The 18,500-nt window shown below is 48.2% G+C and overlaps 1 protein-coding gene and 1 long non-coding RNA gene across 9 annotated transcripts in view; one reads left to right on the top strand and one right to left on the bottom strand.

Annotated features, from left to right (window-relative positions):
• Window positions 1-4: 4 nt before the first annotated feature.
• On the bottom strand, window positions 5-18,378 carry LOC101745514 (frizzled-10). 2 transcript variants are annotated; one of them, XM_021346479.3, is made up of 2 exons: window positions 16,895-18,378; window positions 5-1,439 (listed from the first exon to the last, which is right to left on the bottom strand). In XM_021346479.3, exons 1-2 carry the CDS (start codon window positions 17,069-17,071, stop codon window positions 153-155), a joined length of 1,464 nt encoding a protein of 487 aa, XP_021202154.2. In that variant the 5' UTR covers window positions 17,072-18,378; the 3' UTR covers window positions 5-152. The 2 variants fall into 2 exon arrangements, with proteins under 2 accessions (XP_021202154.2, XP_062530736.1); XM_062674752.1 differs by lacking the exon at window positions 16,895-18,378 and adding an exon at window positions 4,985-10,989.
• LOC134200883 (uncharacterized) overlaps window positions 5,871-18,500 on the top strand; it is a 28,169-nt gene continuing 15,539 nt past the window's right edge. For 2 of the 7 annotated variants that reach the window (XR_009975994.1, XR_009975991.1), the window contains exon 1: window positions 5,871-5,887. This is a non-coding gene — a long non-coding RNA (uncharacterized LOC134200883). Of the gene's footprint in view, window positions 5,888-9,585; window positions 9,604-10,091; window positions 10,112-14,451; window positions 14,478-18,500 lie in introns of those variants that run through there. The other 5 variants (XR_009975988.1, XR_009975982.1, XR_009975995.1 and 2 more) reach the window with 4 other exon arrangements.

The following is an 18,500-nucleotide window of genomic DNA, read 5'->3' as shown; positions in this document are numbered from 1 at the left end:
CGACTTTTGTATATTTAAAACAAACCGTATATTATTACAAAAATTACATTATTTACAAGCGACATCGAGAACGCCTTCACAGAAGGCAATGACACTGCGCTCCCACACGAGTCCGCACACAGTCACACACGCACACGCACACACGCGCGCGCTCACACCCGGGACACGGGCGGCCGCTTGCAGCCCGGGGGCGCCCGCAGCAGCGGCGGCGCACAGCACGGCGCCTTGCGGGGCGGGCACAGCGCGCGCCGCCACACCGCCGCAGACTTGCGCGACCACGCCCACGACCCCGCCGCCACGCCGCAGCACAGCCACACGCCGCGCCACGCCGCGCCCGCGCCCCACACGCGCGCCGCAGTGCCCGCCGCCGCCAGCACCAGGTACCCCAGACCCGCCGCTCCAGCGCGCGCCGCCAGCCGACCCACGCGCCTCGAGCCGGCCGCGTCCAGCGCCCGCCGCACCCGCGCCAGGCCCGGCGCCGCCCCCGCCGCCAGCGCAGCCGCCGTCACCAGCAGGGCACACCGTGGCACGCCCACCAGCGCCGCCGTCGCACCCTCCGCCACGCCGCACGTGCCCGACAGCTCGTCCGCCGACACTCGCCGCAGGGCCAGCGTCGCCGCCGTCCACGCGCCCGCCCAGCCCCACGCGCCCGCGTGCAGGTAGGCGGCGGCCCGCTCCAGCGCCTCCGTCGACCACTCGCTGGCGGCTGTCAGATACCACGCGACGGCCGCGTTTGCGAACCATGCGTCCGCCGCCAGCGTGAAGTAGTACGTGAGTACGAAGAAGGCGACGCACGCCGGCGCCCCCAGCCCGTCCACGGCCAGCGTGGCGCCGGCGCACGACACGGCCTCCGCGCCCAGCCAGCCGCGCGCCACGTGCGCCAGCGCCACCGCGCCGTGGCACGCCGCCGTCCACACGGCCGGCCGCTCCGGGTAGCGGTACCGCCCGGGCTCCGCGCAGAACGTCAGTAGACCGAACGACGTCGACAGCAGCGAAGCCCACGCGAGCGCACTCATCCAGATGTCCACGGTCCGCTTATCCTCGCGCGTGTAGTCGGCATCCTGGCCGCAGGCGGGCCAGCACTGGCCGGCGGGCGCGCGGGCCCGGCCCGGCGCACAGCCCCCAGCGCGCGGCTCGTGCTCGCGGAAGGGCCATCGGGAAGGGGGCGCCGGCTCGGGCTCGGCTTCGCTGGCGTTGGGGGGCCGCATGCACAGCTTTCGGTTGGCTCGGAGCGGGAAAGCAGAGCAGTCCAGCATCACCGTCGGCGACAGTATCTTTATCTGTTCCTTGCAGTCATCAGCGACAGTCTCGCAAAGCGCCCGGCAGGCGCTCACGGAACCCGACACCTCCTCCGAGCACAGTGGGGCGAAGGCCGAGCACAACAAGAAGCGAGCGTGGAGCGAGCACCCACTGCCCAAGATGTCGCTGAACGGTGACATCTGAAATTACATTTACACACTTGTTATACAGATCCAGATTATCCATTAATACATGACATTAGTGGAACTTAATAACTCGGTGTCGGCGCGTGGGCCTCATGAACGACAGCAATGTACTTTGTTCCATCGACAAGACGCCAGAACCAGCCTTCGGATCCTGCTCATAAGCTAACCTAACCTAACCTAAAAAGGGGGCAACTGAACACAGGAAATAGATTGCCGAGTGGTTAGGTCTCCAGAGTGAGAAACCTCCTCACAATATGCGCCGTACCAAATATGCCTACCTGTACTGCCTTCTGTATCAGGCCCCTAATATAGCTGGATAACGAAAGTTTCTTAAGATATTGATTGAGACTTTTCATTATTAAATATTTTTTTCCTACCCAAGCTGATGGTTTTGAGAGACCATGTCAGCGTCGCCGGGTTAGTAGGTGAACTCACGCCCTAGCATGAGTCGTTCTTCGCAGAATCTACCACCGCATCGGAAACGCGACCCACTGAGAAGATCCGGCGAGAAACTCAGTGGGCTGTGTCTGTGGGTTAATTTACTCGCCGAGCCCTTCGTCGCAAGTGACGGGTTCGACGAGAACGATGACCGGTGCTTGGGGTACCTAAAACCACCGTTAGAGGATCGGGAATATCCGAGATTACGTGTTTTGGGCGACGTCGACTATTTACCATTTGGTCCGCAGGATCGGCTATGTAGTTACCGGCGGCCACAATGTCAGGGTTCTGGTGTCGTGTCGCTTTATCGAAATGAATTATCAAACCGTGTACCGACACAACTATTGGAACAATGAAGGTTGAATTAACATGCCACATGGCGGTTGTCTCGTGAGCCAGGTATAAATATTTTTTTAATTTGTCCTTTTCTGCCTTCGCGAGGTTCTCGTTATGAGGAATGGTGATATCAACCAACACCACTCGATGCGCAGACCGATCTACTATCACAATATCAGATTTATTGACAACCATAGACCTATCTGTGGTAATAGATAGGTCCCAGTACAGTGGTAACGTGACCATTTTCGAGAACAGGTGGAGATTGGTATTGGTAATGAGGTACAGCACAATCAAGGAAACTATAATTCAGAACAAGTTGAAGATGGATAATCCTAGCCACGTCTATGTCTATGAAAGTTCGGCATTAGCAACACGAGAACAGCTAGAAACAATATGTCTAACACTCTCCCGGACGCTGGCAGGCCCAAAAAATTTCCACCGTCCCATCCTTTAGTATATACATATTATTATTTCCGGTGGTTGTTCGTCATGATAATTTCGTCCATAACTACAAAAATGAAACCTTCAGTTTTCCCAAAGAGGTTATTGAATCGTAACCAGGCCACGGAAGCTACATCAGGTCTACATCAGGCCCTGTGAAAGCCCGGTAGAACCTACCGTGTAACTACTTGCTCCTCCATACGGCTATGCGATCCGAAATGCTCTCCACCTTCAGCCTCGTGCAATTACTGTTAGCTAAGGATAGTGAAGTTAGTCCCTTATCGACTGTAACGACATCCCGATACATGCTCACGTTTAAGTCTTATTCCTTAAGGTTGTATAACTCTCGGTTATGCAGATTCTCGGTGTTCAACATATCACGACCCACATTTCTGAGGCATATACAACTTTCAGTATTTCAAAATTCTATATGCCGTTAACAATCGCCTGACTTTACTATCCAGATCCAGTGCGCCCAGCTCGATTGTGTCCACCTTGAGAGCTGGGCTGGCTGAATATGCCAAAAGAGTATGTTAAAATAGGCATAGCCCAACCATTAAAGGATCGAATCTTGTTTCCGCTTAATAAATGGCTTTTTAAGATCTTTATAAGACGACCAAAGAACCGATCTCTAAACGATTGTTTCATATCTGCGTCAACAATATTCAGCACTTTGAACATAAATATCAAGGTACTTTTAGGTTTCCGATTCACAAAGAGATTTGAAGATGGTTAAGTTGTAAGCAATCTGGGTTTACAACTTTACCTCTCTGTACCTACATCTATGAGCGCACATTTATCAACACCAAATTTCATCTCAGTGGCTTTACTAAAATTGTCGGTTATTTTAAGTAAACTCATTAGGTTAGATTTTTTGGATGCAAATAATTTGAGATCATCCATGAACAAGAGATGTGATATAGCCTCAGCTCCTCTGCAAAGTCGGTAGCCTAGCGTTGAATCTTTAAGTATCTTTAATGCTTAAATGCTTAAAGGATTAAGCGCCAAACAATACGGGGCAGCAGAAGAAGTCGTCACCAAATCATTGGTTGACTAAGAAACGTAGACCATTGATTGACCCGTTCATAAGCTAAGAAAGGAGCGTAGTATGATATATTTTTTATATAGTTCTAAGACATCATTAGTCGTGTATGAGGCACAGAGTCATGCGCTTTCTTATAATCAATCCAAGTCCTAAGAACATTCCTCTTACCCCACCGAACTTGTTGAGTAATGGTCATGTCAATGAGTGAGCCTTACACCCATTCTGAGTTGGTGATAAGATGTTATTATTAATAATGTGATTTTGAATTTTGATTTTCAAAATGGATGTAACCTTATAGATGGTAGGTAAGCATGTAATTATTTTTAGTCTGTAATTCTTAGGACCCGAGGTATTGCCAGATTTATAAATAAAATAAGTGATATCAGATGTCATGAAATCTGGGAGTGATCCCAACTCAAGAACCTATTGCAATTGAGTTGCCAGGCGTTTGTGAACCCCGGATCCACTTGATCCAGTAACTGTGCAGTCCGTCCGGTCCTGGACTTCTCCAGTTCGGCATCGAACGTACTGCACGAGAAACATCAGCAGCAAAGAATGCTTTATTATTATCATTATTATAGAATATTATATAATTACATAAACAAAGGTATAGGTAATCGTAATAAAGGAGTGCGAAGCTGGTAAACAAACAAACGACAAGGCAGCTAAGCATACATAAGCATTCATAATCAAGGTTTCAATATAAATGTTCGTGAACATTCTTGTAGCGTCCGCTGGCCGCTGCACGACAAGGCGGACTGTTCCCAGGACGCCAGGAGCGCTCCTTGCAGTGTGTGAGCACACAGCAGCTCGCGGCTGCCTGTCGCCCCCGGACAGCGGCGCGACAGGCGTGTCGTACGGGCGCACTCGTATCGTTCTTTAGAATTGTTCAATTAAATTGTTATACAGTTGGAAGATAAGTCCTCGGATAGCGGCCGGCTGTATCTTATCGCAGATCGTAATAGATACAGCGGAGATTGAAACGGCCGTAGAGAATCGAATCGATGTCATGAATTGATTAATCTACAATCGACGCATCGACACCGGCCACTCAACGTTACTTAATCGGATCTCGAGATTGAACCTGTAATTATTTATCTTTTACCACATAGTGAAGCATAAAAAACCAATTAACCAGTTTGGAATTTAATTTTATTTCCCACCGCGAAGCTCACTGACGCCGCCACGACTCGCCGGCGATGACACTTTAATCTTAAGCCGTTCATTATCTTTATGAAATAAAACGCAATAAGTATTCAACTTTCTATATACATACTCGTAATATCAATATATATCTTGAAGGTGTTTTCCAACGCTGGTTCTCATTACAGTTGTGAATTGTCACTAAATGTTAAATTATGTACCGTCTGTACGTCGTCAGAATTAGCGGGGAATGAGGCACCGAAGTACATGCCCATTGTCAATGTTATTATCATAACGAAGTAACAGAGTCACCGATGTATAATTCGCTTAAATGTTCACAAAAAAACCGGATTCGTAGTCGGGCGCGCTGTCTTTGTTCTGAGATAATTGCCGTGCTTGCGGCAAGAGCTCGCGGCGGGCGCGGTGGAGTGCGGGGGGGGGAGGGGGGAAGTGTTTAGTGTGCAATTAGGAAAACAACTACGAGCGTGAATAGAAGTGGTGAGGCAGAGGATGAGACGGCCGCTGTGCCGTGCGCTGCTGGCCAGCCCCGCCCCGCGCTCCACTCCGAGCCGCTTGAGCAGTACACGAGCGACGCCTGAACACTAGTCAAGTCCGCAGTAACTTGTCATACACCGACCTAGCCCATAGACACGACCCACTGAGTTTCTCCCCGGATCTTCTCAGTGGGTCGCAATTCCGATCCGGTAGTAGTTCCAGCGAAGCACTGCTCTTGATGGTCCAGTGTTAGCAGATCCCTCAGGTTGAACTCGTGAGCTCACGGACCGGTCCGCCCGAAGTTGGAATAGCCCCTTAAGCTACCAACGATTAGGTACGGGATAGTAAATAAGGAAAAGGTATATAAATAAATTCCCAAAAAACATTTTTTTTTGAGTAATTAAATCAGGAACGTCTATCAAAGTACTGTATTAAGAAATAAAAATGAAATAAAGTTAATAGTTCCTACAAACAGAAAAATATTTATAAGCAATTTAGGAACTGAAGATGTTCAATGTGAATACTTTTCTGTGTTGTGTTTGTTCCTCCACAAATATTTTAGAATTTTATAGCTGATGAGGATTAATTTTATTTTATTGAATTAAATTTTCCATTTCATCCATCCGGTAATCTCAGCGAGCTGGCTCCGCGGCGCTGCGTCCACGGCGCAGGACTTGGCAGGACACAGGATAGCGAAGTGGGTGTCTACTGTCGCTCCACCAAAAGCGTCTCAAGTCTGTAATATCAGCGTCGCGTCTTCGTGAGATCAAAGGGACATCTCGTGTGAGATCACTGGGATATTCTCGGCCGGCCCCTAATTAGTTTTTTGTCGCTCGCCGGCTTTTGTTGTCGCTCGTCGGGCTCGTCGGGCTCGCCGCGCGCTGCCGCGCCGGCTCGAGTCGAGTCGAGACTCTTGTAAATAAATCATTCGAACGAATTATAGTTCAACTAAAGTTATTTTTGAAGTTGATTGAAACGATAGCGTGTCGGTGTCGTGCTCATAAACATTGTTCATTTTAATTAGTTTGGGAGGAACGTTATAGATACCTACAACCTACTCAACTCGCTCTGTGCCCATGCTGTACCGCACGCGCACACGTCAAACCCGTTCGTGATGAGAACTTATTTCATCACTATAGTCTATTTCATACTTACTGAATAATTTCAGTACTGAACATTTTCCAACGCAACCGCCACCAACGCAAACCCTCGACACCGTCGTTGGAAGACGGAGCCGCAGGTCAGGCCGGCTGGTCGGCTGGCTGGCTCGCTCGCTCGGAGGACCTCGGGGCGGCAAACAAGTAATTCTTAGAATCGAACATCTGAATGGGCCAGCCAAAGTAAACATTCTCAAACGAATTGCACGTATACCAGTTTAAGTTGATCCTCATAGCACGAGCGATGGTTGTTCTGTCGTTGGGATACGGTTCACATGATGTAAGTAGGTACATAGTTGCATTGTTAGTGGATACTGTCAATGAATGTACTTGTATACACAATATGTAGGATCGAAAGCATCCACCGACAGCGCTCGTCTGGAGCAGCGCGTGGAGTCCGGCGAGGCTGCCTCCGACCCGAACCGTCCTTCACTCCGTACAGCGCACCGGATTACCGGATTACTACTACTACATATTAATACTACCCTTTACTATTTATTATTTTGCATCATTTCGTTCTAACAAGCTATTGTTTATGTTATATTAGAGAGTTTAGGTGAGAGTAGGCGGTGTAGGGGGCACTACTCCACTCCATACCGACAAAAACATATTATCTATGTAATCTATTTCCGCACAGAGGTAGATACGTGCGGACGAAGTGGCTTTGAATAAGACGAATCTCCGCAGCATCATCCCGAGTCCCTCTTCGTTGCGCGGCGAAACACAATACAATCGAACTCTGCTGTTGCTCTTTACAAACGGTTACAAAGGTTATGTACCTGAGATCTGATCCAGCTCATCGCGTTGTCAAAACGGATTGTCGTTGAAATGTGTACATAGGGAATACCGGCCGTACTTAGTCATGTATATTATTACGGAGTTGTCAATACGGAGTTTTTCCTACCTAAGCTGATGGTCTAGAGAGACCATATCAGCGTAACCTTAACTAGTAGGTAGGTCACGGGGTTCAAATCTGATGACGTTGCTAGCACGAACCCTAGCAAGAGCCGTGCTTTGCAGAATTTATCACGGGATCGGAAAGGCGACTCACTGAGAAGATCCGGCGAGAAAATAATGTGTTATTCCGCAGTCAACTATTTATAACTAAAGTAAGATGTACGTCACTACGTCACTGCGTCGAGTCGTGTTTGTGAAGAGCGAGATCAAAGGCGCCGCGTGCGATGTGCGCGGGCGCGTGGAGATCAAAGAGTCGCCGCTACGGTTACACAAACCGATGTGTCTATTAACGGTTTTTGATTGTTATAGCCTATTCAGAAGAACTCACGCTAACTCACCAAGCATACTGGCGACTAGCTAGGATTCTCAAGTCCGAAACTATCGTTACTATGCCTCCCCTCGTACGCCCTTCAGGCCAACCACCGGCTTACGATGACGATGACAAGGCAGAGTTGCTGGCCGATAGGAAGGCGCCCGGCTCCGATGGCTTCCGCAATCGTGCGCTAAAGTCGCGTTTTACCAGTCCAACTGATAGCAATGTTAGCTACCATTTTAAATGTCGCTATGACGAACTGTATCTTTCCCGCGGTGTGGAAAGAAGCGAACGTTATCGGTATACATAAGCCGGGCAAACCGAAAAATGAAACCGCTAGTTACAGTCTGATTAGTCTCCTCCCAGCGATAGGCAAGATATACGAACGACTCCTTCACAGAAACACCTCTGGGACTTCATTACCGAAAAGAAATTATTAATCGACGAGCAGTCTAGGTTCCGCGCCAAGCACTCGCGCCAAGCACTCGCGCGTTCAACAACTGCACCGCCTCACGGAGCACATCCTAATAGAGCTAAATAGGCGGAAACCCATCCCGACCGGAGCCCTCTTCTTCGATATCGCAAAGGCGTTCGACAAAGTCTGGCATAACGGTTTGATTTACAAACTGTACAACATGGGAATGCCAGACTCGTGCTCATCATACGAGACTTCTTGTCGACCCGTTCATTTCAATGTCGGGTAGAGGGAACTCGTTCACGCCTCCCTCATCTGACGGCCGGAGTCCCGCAAGGTTATTATTTTGCTTGTATAATGTCAACAATATACCCGGAGACCTATCTAGCGCTCTTCGCTGATGACACGGTTATGTACTACTCGTGTAAGAAGAAGTCGCTATTGCATCGGCGAGTCCAGATCGCAGCAGCCACCATGGGACAGTCGTTACGGAAGTGGCAGTGGCGCATTGACATCAACCCCACGAAAAGCACAGCGGTGTCCTTCAAAAGGGGTTAATAGGCGTGTTAACACCTCCGCCGTTAGCGCCACTACTCTTTTTAGCCAGCCCATACCGTGGGCCTCGAAGGTCAGATATCTAGGCGTCACCTTCGACAGAAGGATGACATGTTGATCCCTTTCATACTAGGACGCCTCTATCTCATGATTTGCAAGCGAAGTGAATTGTTTCTTCGTAATAAGGTGAGACTCTACAAAACTCTCTGGTTTTTTTTATGTAGACAGACACCTACCATCCGCCACCTACCAACTGTATGTCATGTAACGCCTCTAGAGAGCGACGACCAGACTGCGGCTGTGGTCCCCGGGCCGCACACTGCTCGTGTCAGTGTATGACAGTCAGGTACTGATTAGCGATCCAGTCGGTAGAACATCAACAACAGGACACCCGAGAGAGATGCTGACTCTACGTTCGGTAGCGCCTTCTGTTAGCGTCAACGTCATCAACGGAATTATCTAGTCTGACTAATTGTATGGATGTGTCAGTTGCTTGACAGAGGTCACGGGTCCGATCACGAATATGGAAAATTAATCGTTTCGCTTCAAAAGTCGAGTGTGAACCGCAGCAGTGACGGGGCCCGGATCGATGGGGTTTAGTCGGTAGCCGTTTGGAGTCCGACATAGCCCGGCCTGATCCCCCATCAACCGGATATCCATATATGGGATTCCCCGACGTAGCAAAAGGAGCAATCAGACCTGTTGAATATTTTAAAAGATAAATAAACGTGTACTGTTGTTTGTCTACTCGGCGTCGCGGCGTCGTCACGGCTGAGCGGACGCCGAGCCGGGCCCCGCGACCGCACCGGTGTACAAACGAATCAATGGCCTCCAAGAATCGTTCTGTTCGTCTTTGTTTTGTTTTTGCCCGCGGCCGCTCACTGCTATACTGTATATTCATTACACTGTCGGCAGTTGGCGGTTGTTTACAGGTACAAAGCTCACCACAAGCCGGGAGAAGTGGCGATTGCTCCTGAGGCGCATAACGTCTGCACACAGCAATGATACTGAATGACGATCACGACCGCTCTGACAACACTGATACGACAAAGGAAAGAGAAATACACTGTGACGATACTATTATATTATCGTTTCGTTTTTTTCATATATTGCGTAGAGAGCTCAACGAGCATACGGCCCATCGGAGTTATTCCTTCGTAGTGTAAGTTTCGTGTAGGTACACACGAGTGTGTCAAGTTCGTATCGCATTACGAGCAGAACTGTGAGTATCGTGAGTACTGTGAGTACTGTGAGTACTGTGAGTAGAACAGTCGGCGGCGGCTCGGCATGCGCATTGTCGCTCGGTCGCTCTTATCTGTTACAGTACGACGATCATTACACACATACACGCTTTTTTTTTTTTTTTTTGTCAGGAGGAAATCGCCGGACTTCCGCCCTTCACTGGGGATGGAGGGCGGGGCATGTCGGAGTCGAACCGACTAAAACCTCCTGTCTCTCAACAACCAACGTCCAAACCTCGCATGAGACAAAACTCATGAAAAGTCAAGGGGGGGAAAGTGAAGCGTTTAGTGCGGAGCACATCTCTCCCATCACCCTCCCCCTCGGGACGCCGGACTGGCGGTCGTCGGCGCCACGACCACCAGCCCTCTCGGTCGGCAACACATACACGCTTAGTTGATTTCATTCCAAACTGTATTTTCAAGCAAAATAAAATATAGTACTAATAATACTATATAGTACTCCATGAGGTATTAGAGATGCCTGGACACCTCAGGGCGCGGGTGGCGCCCTTATTCTGGTTTATTTTGTTTGAATGTACAATTATAATATATATCGGCGCGGGCGCGGCGCAGGGGATAAGTTGCAAGTAATGGTATGGACTGTACACGCCTCACATTATGAACTATATTATTTACACCCGTGGTATATATATAACAATATAACAATCTTTGATCAAATCGTGCGCGTGTCATCGGGAACACAAGTTTCGACACTTTCTTAAAAGTACAATATTTAGTATAGGGTTGCCTCGAGGCATGACAGAGCGACTCCTCCACGGCTAGGCGGCTAGGCGGCTCTTCTGCACCAAGTTGAATGTCGCATTCATTACTGCGTCCTGCGTCTTCACTGTTAGTGTTTTCATTGTGCCTTTACTTGTGAAGGGCGCCTTGCGAGTCCGCTCGGAGCCGCACTCCGGGCCGAGGGCTCTCGAGAGGGCTCGCGTCCCTCCCGGGCCTGCTCCGCGACAAGCCAGGCGTGAGAGCTTGGCCACAAAATATTTCCCACTTAATTATTATATGTATTTAACAACGTAGTTTCCTTTATGTGACTTTTTTTACTCTTTCAAGATGCACCGATGTCAAAGTAATAATGATGTTTAAAATTAGATAATACCTAGTCAGGTCATAAGTATTGTCACACAGTAAAAACTTTTCTTTTAGAATGCTGGCCACAAAAAAGTTTATTGAATTCGAATTTCGAATTGTTCATGAAAATAAAAATAGTATACATTTAGAATTTTACTCATTTTTAAATATGGAGTGGACGCTTAAAGAAGACCGTGTTGCAGTTATTGCGTTGCATCGTTGCGGTTACGCGCCAATTCAAATTTTTAACATACTGAAAAATTTGAATACAACCAAAAGATTCGTTTATCGTACCATCAAACGATACAATGAAGACTCTAGTGTAGATGACAGGTCAAGAAGTGGTCGCCCTCGGTCTGTTAGGACTCCAGCAGTGATAAAAGCTGTGAAGGCGCGAATTCAAAGAAATCCCAAACGTAAGCAGAAACTGTTGGCCCTTCAGATGGGGTTAAGCAGAACCACGGTGAAAAGGGTGTTAAGTGAAGACTTAGGGCTTCGGGCATATCGAAGAAAAACAGGACATCGTTTGAATGCTCGTCTAATGGACCTGAGACTGAAGAGATGCCGCGCTTTGTTGAAGCGGTACGCGGGAAAAAAATATCGGGAAATTCTTTTTTCGGATGAAAAAATTTTTACCGTAGAAGAGAGCTACAACAAACAAAATGATAAGGTGTACGCACACAGTAGTGAAGAAGCGAGCAACCTTATTCCGCGTGTCCAACGAGGTCATTTTCCATCCTCGCTCATGGTATGGTTGGGAGTTTCTTATTGGGGCTTAACAGAGGTACATTTTTGTGAGAAAGGTGTAAAAACGAATGCAGTTGTGTATCAAAATACAGTCCTGACGAACCTTGTGGTACCTGTTTCTCATACCATGTTCAATAACAGGCACTGGGTATTCCAACAAGATTCGGCGCCAGCTCATAGAGCGAAGAGCACACAAGACTGGCTGGCGGCGCGTGAAATCGACTTCATCCGGCACGAAGACTGGTCCTCCTCCAGTCCAGATTTGAATCCGTTAGATTACAAGATATGGCAACACTTGGAGGAAAAGGCGTGCTCAAAGCCTCATCCCAATTTGGAGTCACTCAAGACATCCTTGATTAAGGCAGCCGCCGATATTGACATGGACCTCGTTCGTGCTGCGATAGACGACTGGCCGCGCAGATTGAAGGCCTGTATTCAAAATCACGGAGGCCATTTTGAATAAACTTTAGTGTCATAAGAATCTATGTTTTGTTAAGTTAATTTTGGTATATTAATGGTTACATAATGAATAAACTTGTTTCAATTATTTTACATTAAACATGTGACAGAATTTATGACCTGACTATGTATATTGAATACGATGTCCTGTTGTCGCACGCAGACCAGGCAGGCCGGCGTGCATCCCTAGCATTGTTACTGAACCGATCGTCTGCCGACGGAGCGTGGCCAATTCATAATAGTCGTGACCGTCGCAAGGCACTCTAATGTCTACTTTAGCTCACATGAAATAAAGACTATAATAGCTTTCCGGGACACGCTTCGATGATACTTGCCGGTATTCAGAGTATGAACACAACGCACGTTTCATGATGGACGTTATGTGCGAGGTACAGAGTCTAGTTTCGCTTGCGGGATTGTATTGTTGGTTCGATTGGTGGCGGCGGTACAAAGGACTGCGCGCCGTGATTAGGCGGGAAGCGCTTCAATTCTTAATGACAGTGGAAGCGATCACCTTCAAGATTCCCTTCATAGTAGGTACCTACTGAGGATCTGAGATTTTCGAATCGTTCGAATTTAGTTCGCTAAAGCGTAACCCCGCGCCGCCCCGCGCCGGACCGAACTCGTGGTGAAGCATTCCGGAGCGTTGCAATGGCAACAATTTCGCTGCGGGGTCACCGTTCAGCTGTTATGTTTGTTTCGTTTATTATTGACAAACTTACTAATAAATATGACTATTCCTCTAATAAAATTACCCAATGTAATCACGTAAATGGGGGGCTCCGTGCTTGTTCGTGTCCCGCAGGCACAGTCACAGCCGGTCGCGAGCTCTTCTTTGCAAAAACATTACAAGTACAAGTTACAGTTTTCAAGTTAGAATTTTCAAGTTCAGATTAAAATCGCACTACCTTGCACAATAATATGGCTCTCCTACGATATACCTAGCTGTACAAGTTGCTATTTATTTTGTATTTACTTGCGTATTTTTAGTATTTATTTGTATTTAATCGTATGTAAGTCTATCTTATATGGTATTTATTTTTCACATGTGTATATACTTAAGTATATATTTTTATGTAAGTTTATTAAGATATAGGACCGTCCAGTTTGCTTATTCCTCTCCCTGCAAGGTTGCCTGGAAGAGATCGCTTTCAGCGATAAGGTCGCCAATTTATGTCACCGTCTATTAATTGCTTTATATGCTTCCTCTGTACATGTTGTGTTAAATAAAGAGTTATATTATTATTATTACAGGTCTCGAGCTAATCAAGTACGTTGTCAACCTCGAGGTAGCAGGTGGGCAGGCACACACGACGGAAACGCTCTACGGGCTGGTGATGCCCATAGACTAGTAGTCTGTCACTCGTTGCGTCCCGGGGCGACTAGACGACTGACAGTGAATCCCAGAAGCCGCGCTGCATCTCCAACATTACTGTTCCAGGAGCTCTCCCCGGGAACTCGGGATCCCCGCGCTGCCGCTCGCTCTTCGCTTATGTGCTGAGTTGTTCTAAGTAGATATAAACATAATTATGCAATACCTACCCAACAAACAAGTTTTACTTATTTGTACACGATGCATTTGTTTCAGTTTGCGATTACACAGATTTATATCTACATGTACCTACATAATTGTTACTGTTCGTGGTAATATAAGTACTCCCGTAGCTGAGTCGGATGTAGCGTAGTGGTGCAGGCGGGTGTTGGAGAGTATGTGGGGTGAACGACCCCCGGATCGTCGCAATAAAACGAAAGCGGCCGCGCGTCTTGCCGTATTCGTATTCGTTTGATCTCGCCGCTCGAGCCCGCACCTCCCGCTCCGCCACCCGCTATACATTTATCCGTCAGTTTATTGCAGGTAATTTGTGATTGTTAAAACCGTAATTACGAACCGATTAAAATGGTCCCTAATAGCTTTAATATGGGCGCTCATTCGTGAAGTTATGCAACCAAACATTAAGTCGAGTTTGCGTGGCCACGTCACAATGTAGGAGCAGCCCGCCTTTAGGGAGAGTATTAAGGTTGCTCCCTCCATGACGCATGGACCTACACGAGTCCATCAGTAAGTATCTACGGACAAAAGAACCCTCTCATCGTGGCCGCCGATAACTAGGTACATTCCCGATCCTGCAAACCGAATAGTAATCAGTCGACGTCGCCCAAAGCATGTCATTTCGGATCCATTTTTTTTTTTTTTTTTTTCGGTTAGAAGGCCGAACCTCCTACGAGGTCCCCGCGCAAAAGGGGCGCGCGGGGTATGTGAGACTCAACGGTCTGCATGGTGTTGTGAGCAGACCGCGGGCCATTTCGGATCCTCCCGACCCACTAACAGTGCTTATAGGTACCCCAAGCACCGGTTGTTTATTCTGGTTCTTATGTTAAGTTGACCATATTCGTAGATAGCTGCAGGATATTGTAAGTATTCGTACATACCCTGGTTGCGAGCGACTGCCGCGTCTAGGGGCGCATTAACGTGTCGAGCATATCGCGGGTCTGCTGCGGCCACTGAGCTATGTGCTGATTCCATATTAACCGGTGGATTCGTGTAATTACCACTCATAGAAAGAAAACAAGACTGACTGGTTCTAACAGGCGTCTGTCAGACTAGAATGTTCAGTTCTCGGTCAGATCGATCGGTCGTACTTGGCGTACTCTTGCACTACCAAACTACTGAGGGCACAGTAGCGACGTGCAGGGGTTGCAAGATATCAAACTAATACTCGTATAAATTGAAGAGAAGCAACGTAGCAAGGTCGGCGGCGCGTCAAAGGGCCGCGAGCCGGGCCCGGAGCGCCACAAATTGCCGGCCCTAATTACGGCAGGTAGGCGGCCGCGGACGAGCCAGTTTTTTATTACGAAACGTGCTAAGTTATTCACGAACTGGTCGGACGCGTGGGGCGCGCGGGCGCTTCCCTCACGCTGCTAAAATTAATTAATAGATGTGGCCTATTTCAGAATTCAATATAATAATATGTATGTATGTGGTGTGTGCATATTACGTGCATATTACGTTCGGTTTATGTTAGGGCTGTTGTTACAGATAAGGTCCAGCTGATAGCGCTGCCCGCTGCAGCTCGTGCTTACTGAGTTCTCAGTCGGTTTATGCAAAACTACGTGGGCATAGTCTCGTAAACCTCGTCATTAATATCAGTTCTACAATGACTATGTTGATGAGTGCGCCACTAGTCCGACATTAGTCCGACGCGCAGGGCCTGCGTGTGCGTGCGAGTAGAGCACCTGTCCACAGTGAGTGCGGTGCTGTAACTAACTGTCAGCAACTCATTTGAACCTATAGAAGCTGGTAACACGAGCCGCCCATCAAAGAGTTGTCGGTCTCGCGAAATGACTACATTATAACTGGAGGTATCAGATAATGCAGACTTAAAGCGATGCCGCCGATAACGTGGCATTAACCGATACACATCGCCACTTAAGGCAGAGATACCGGCGCGGCGTTCCGATAACAGAGTTATAAATATAAAACAACGCTCCGCCGCGGCCGCGCTCTGGACTTGCGAAGAAAGCGCCGGTCTGCTGCCGGCTGCTTGCTGAGCTCGCCAGGCGCGGCGGGCTCCGTGACCCCTCACGCGCAGAGACGGGGCCGGTCGCGGCGGCTCCTTTGATCTCCGCCTCGATAAGCGAGCGCTTGTTTGTACTGTGTTATCGCTCACGACTGTCGTCTGTAGCCAGTCCACCGCGCCGCCGCGCCGGTGTGCGCCGCCTAAACGTTACCGATATACATTGTTCCACGAAATTATATTTGATTCGCACTCAGATTGTCTTGGCGGCTCCTTGTTTGAGACGACACCACGCAGCGTCTCACTGCAGGCCGAGTACCTACTGTGTGCCGCGCACAAAGTAGCGTGGAACAGCGGAACATGGTTCGAGTAGGATCAGAATGATTACTGGTACGAGGCCTGGGGCGCCTGGTCACACAAGCAAGCACACTTGTTCCCGCGGCTTCACCCGCGTCAACTTCAAACAAAGTATTGCTCGTGTGACTCTCTGGTCCAACGACGGCTGGAGCCGACGAGATCCATGGCAACGGTTACCATGGCAACTGCGGCTGTGTGTTTGCGTTGATATTACCTACAAACGTGACAATACGAGTAGATGAAAAATTCTCGACATCTCGCGGCGAGGGCGCAGTGCCTCTCGTCTCCTACACATACCTACATTATTATGGTTTGCAAGTGTTTTATTAAAATACGTTATACGAGTATGGCCAAATTCCAATAATCACGATAATTTTGATAAGTCGAATGGAAATAAATTAATTTTTACTAAACATTTTCTTAAAATTTAAGAAATGTTTAGTAATATCTATGAAGTTAACTACTAAACTAACTCAAAGTGGTCCTGTTCAGTTGGCGATACCACCTCAGGCCGCGCTTTTAGAACCTGGTATACCCTTAGTGGCACCCCCAGCGTCGAGTGAACGTCCAAGAAGCGACAGCAACAGATACGAACAATATATAATACATTACATTTGCTGGCTTGTTACATGTCTTCACCTCCTAACAGTGCGAATCGATCCCATTGTAACTAGCCGTATGAAACACGTACAAAGAGCTACGTTAGTGGATTCATTCAGAGGTTTTCAAATAGAACGCTTTCTTACCGCTTGTTCGGCTTCCTTTTGGTCCTTGTGACCCATGAGGTTGGGCATGGAGGTCCAGTTGTAGCCTAGCTCCTGACAGAGCGGCAGGGTGATCCTCTCGCACTTGCCGCCCTCTGCTTCCTCCTGCTCGGCGGCCGCGAGCCACGCCAGCAGCAGCACGCAAACGATCCGAGCCATTGTAACCTCTTCACTGTATCAATATCACGAATATTGAAAAGTATTCTGTGTCATGTTCAGTCATAGCTCACTATGTCGCTCGAGGATCGTAAACACAACATTGATAACCGACGAGCGATCGACGGGCGTCCGACGTGCGACCGACGTGCGCTCACGCAGCGAGACTTCCGGGGACTGAACTCGACTACGAACGAACAACAACAACGAAACAAACGAGACACGAGTGCGAGTCGAGGCGCTGTTGACGGCTCTTGTCTAACCTCTCTCGCTCCAATTGGCGCGCCGAGTGAGAGCCGAGTGAGCGCCGAGCGAGTGTCCGCCACACTATAATATTATATTTAATTTAAAGGCTAAGAAAGGAACCAGCCGTGCTGCTGCGCCGTCTCCTCTCAGCTCAGGAACACAGTACACACGGTAAAGTCTTCAGACACGGGCCGACCGCATTACAGCAGGCTTTGCTTCCAGTGTTGTCGACACGACTCCGGCAACCACGACGATACCGATCTAAGACTGGTAGAAAGACAACAAGACGACAATGAATATCGGTTCCGTTGTCGTTTAAGTACTGTGTTTGTTAGTGGTCAGATGGAAGTTACAAATGTAACGAGAACCCGCCGCGCCGCCACAAATACGATGAAAGCGAGCGAGCGAGTACTGCTCAGTGCTCTTTTTATCTTTCGGGACGGACGGAACAAGTAGAATATACAATTAAGGCTCTTCATTACATCACTCTAATAACACCTCCGATACATCCAAGGCACGTATACAAATATAAACCTTAAAGTACAGAAGATAATGGCGAAAGCGAATATTTTCTTGGTAAGGTCCGTCCAGTGTACGTTGATCTAGACCGGTAAGAGTAATCGTTTGATATTGAAAGGGCGGCGCGGCCCCAGCTACAGTGGACAGTTCGTGAATAGTTCCAGTGTGCGAGCGGGAGAGCTCGCGGCGCGGCGGGCACAAAGGAGCCGCCGACGTTGCGCGTACGCAGCCCCACGCCGCCGCGCCGCTCGAATACCTAATTAAGGACGCATGCGTGGACTCGCTCTCCGGGGTCGGGCCCCAGTGTCCGCGGGAGCCCTCCCGCTCGTGAACTACGAGTATTACAAACGACACGCGAAATATTTATACAGACTTTTGGAAATAAGGAAACATGAGGGTTACTGTTACCCGAGCGGGACGTACGCACATATTGTAGTCACGTTCACACGGATGGCTACTATACTATACTAGACTATACTATATGTGGGTCGTAATCAGTGTCATATTACTTTTTAAATGATTCAACAATAAATATATTGTTAAACTCAATATTTTTATTTTATTTATGTGCTTTTATTAATTCTGCAGTAGCTAATTGTTGCCTTTTATAATTTTAATTATGTATCTAAATATAAATATCACAGACTCAATAATTTCATTATCGTCA

The sequence above is a fragment of the Bombyx mori genome, chromosome 3 (assembly GCF_030269925.1).
Source record: "Bombyx mori chromosome 3, ASM3026992v2".
Classification (NCBI taxonomy): domain Eukaryota; kingdom Metazoa; phylum Arthropoda; class Insecta; order Lepidoptera; family Bombycidae; genus Bombyx; species Bombyx mori.
This window is presented reverse-complemented; position numbering and strand designations above follow the sequence as displayed.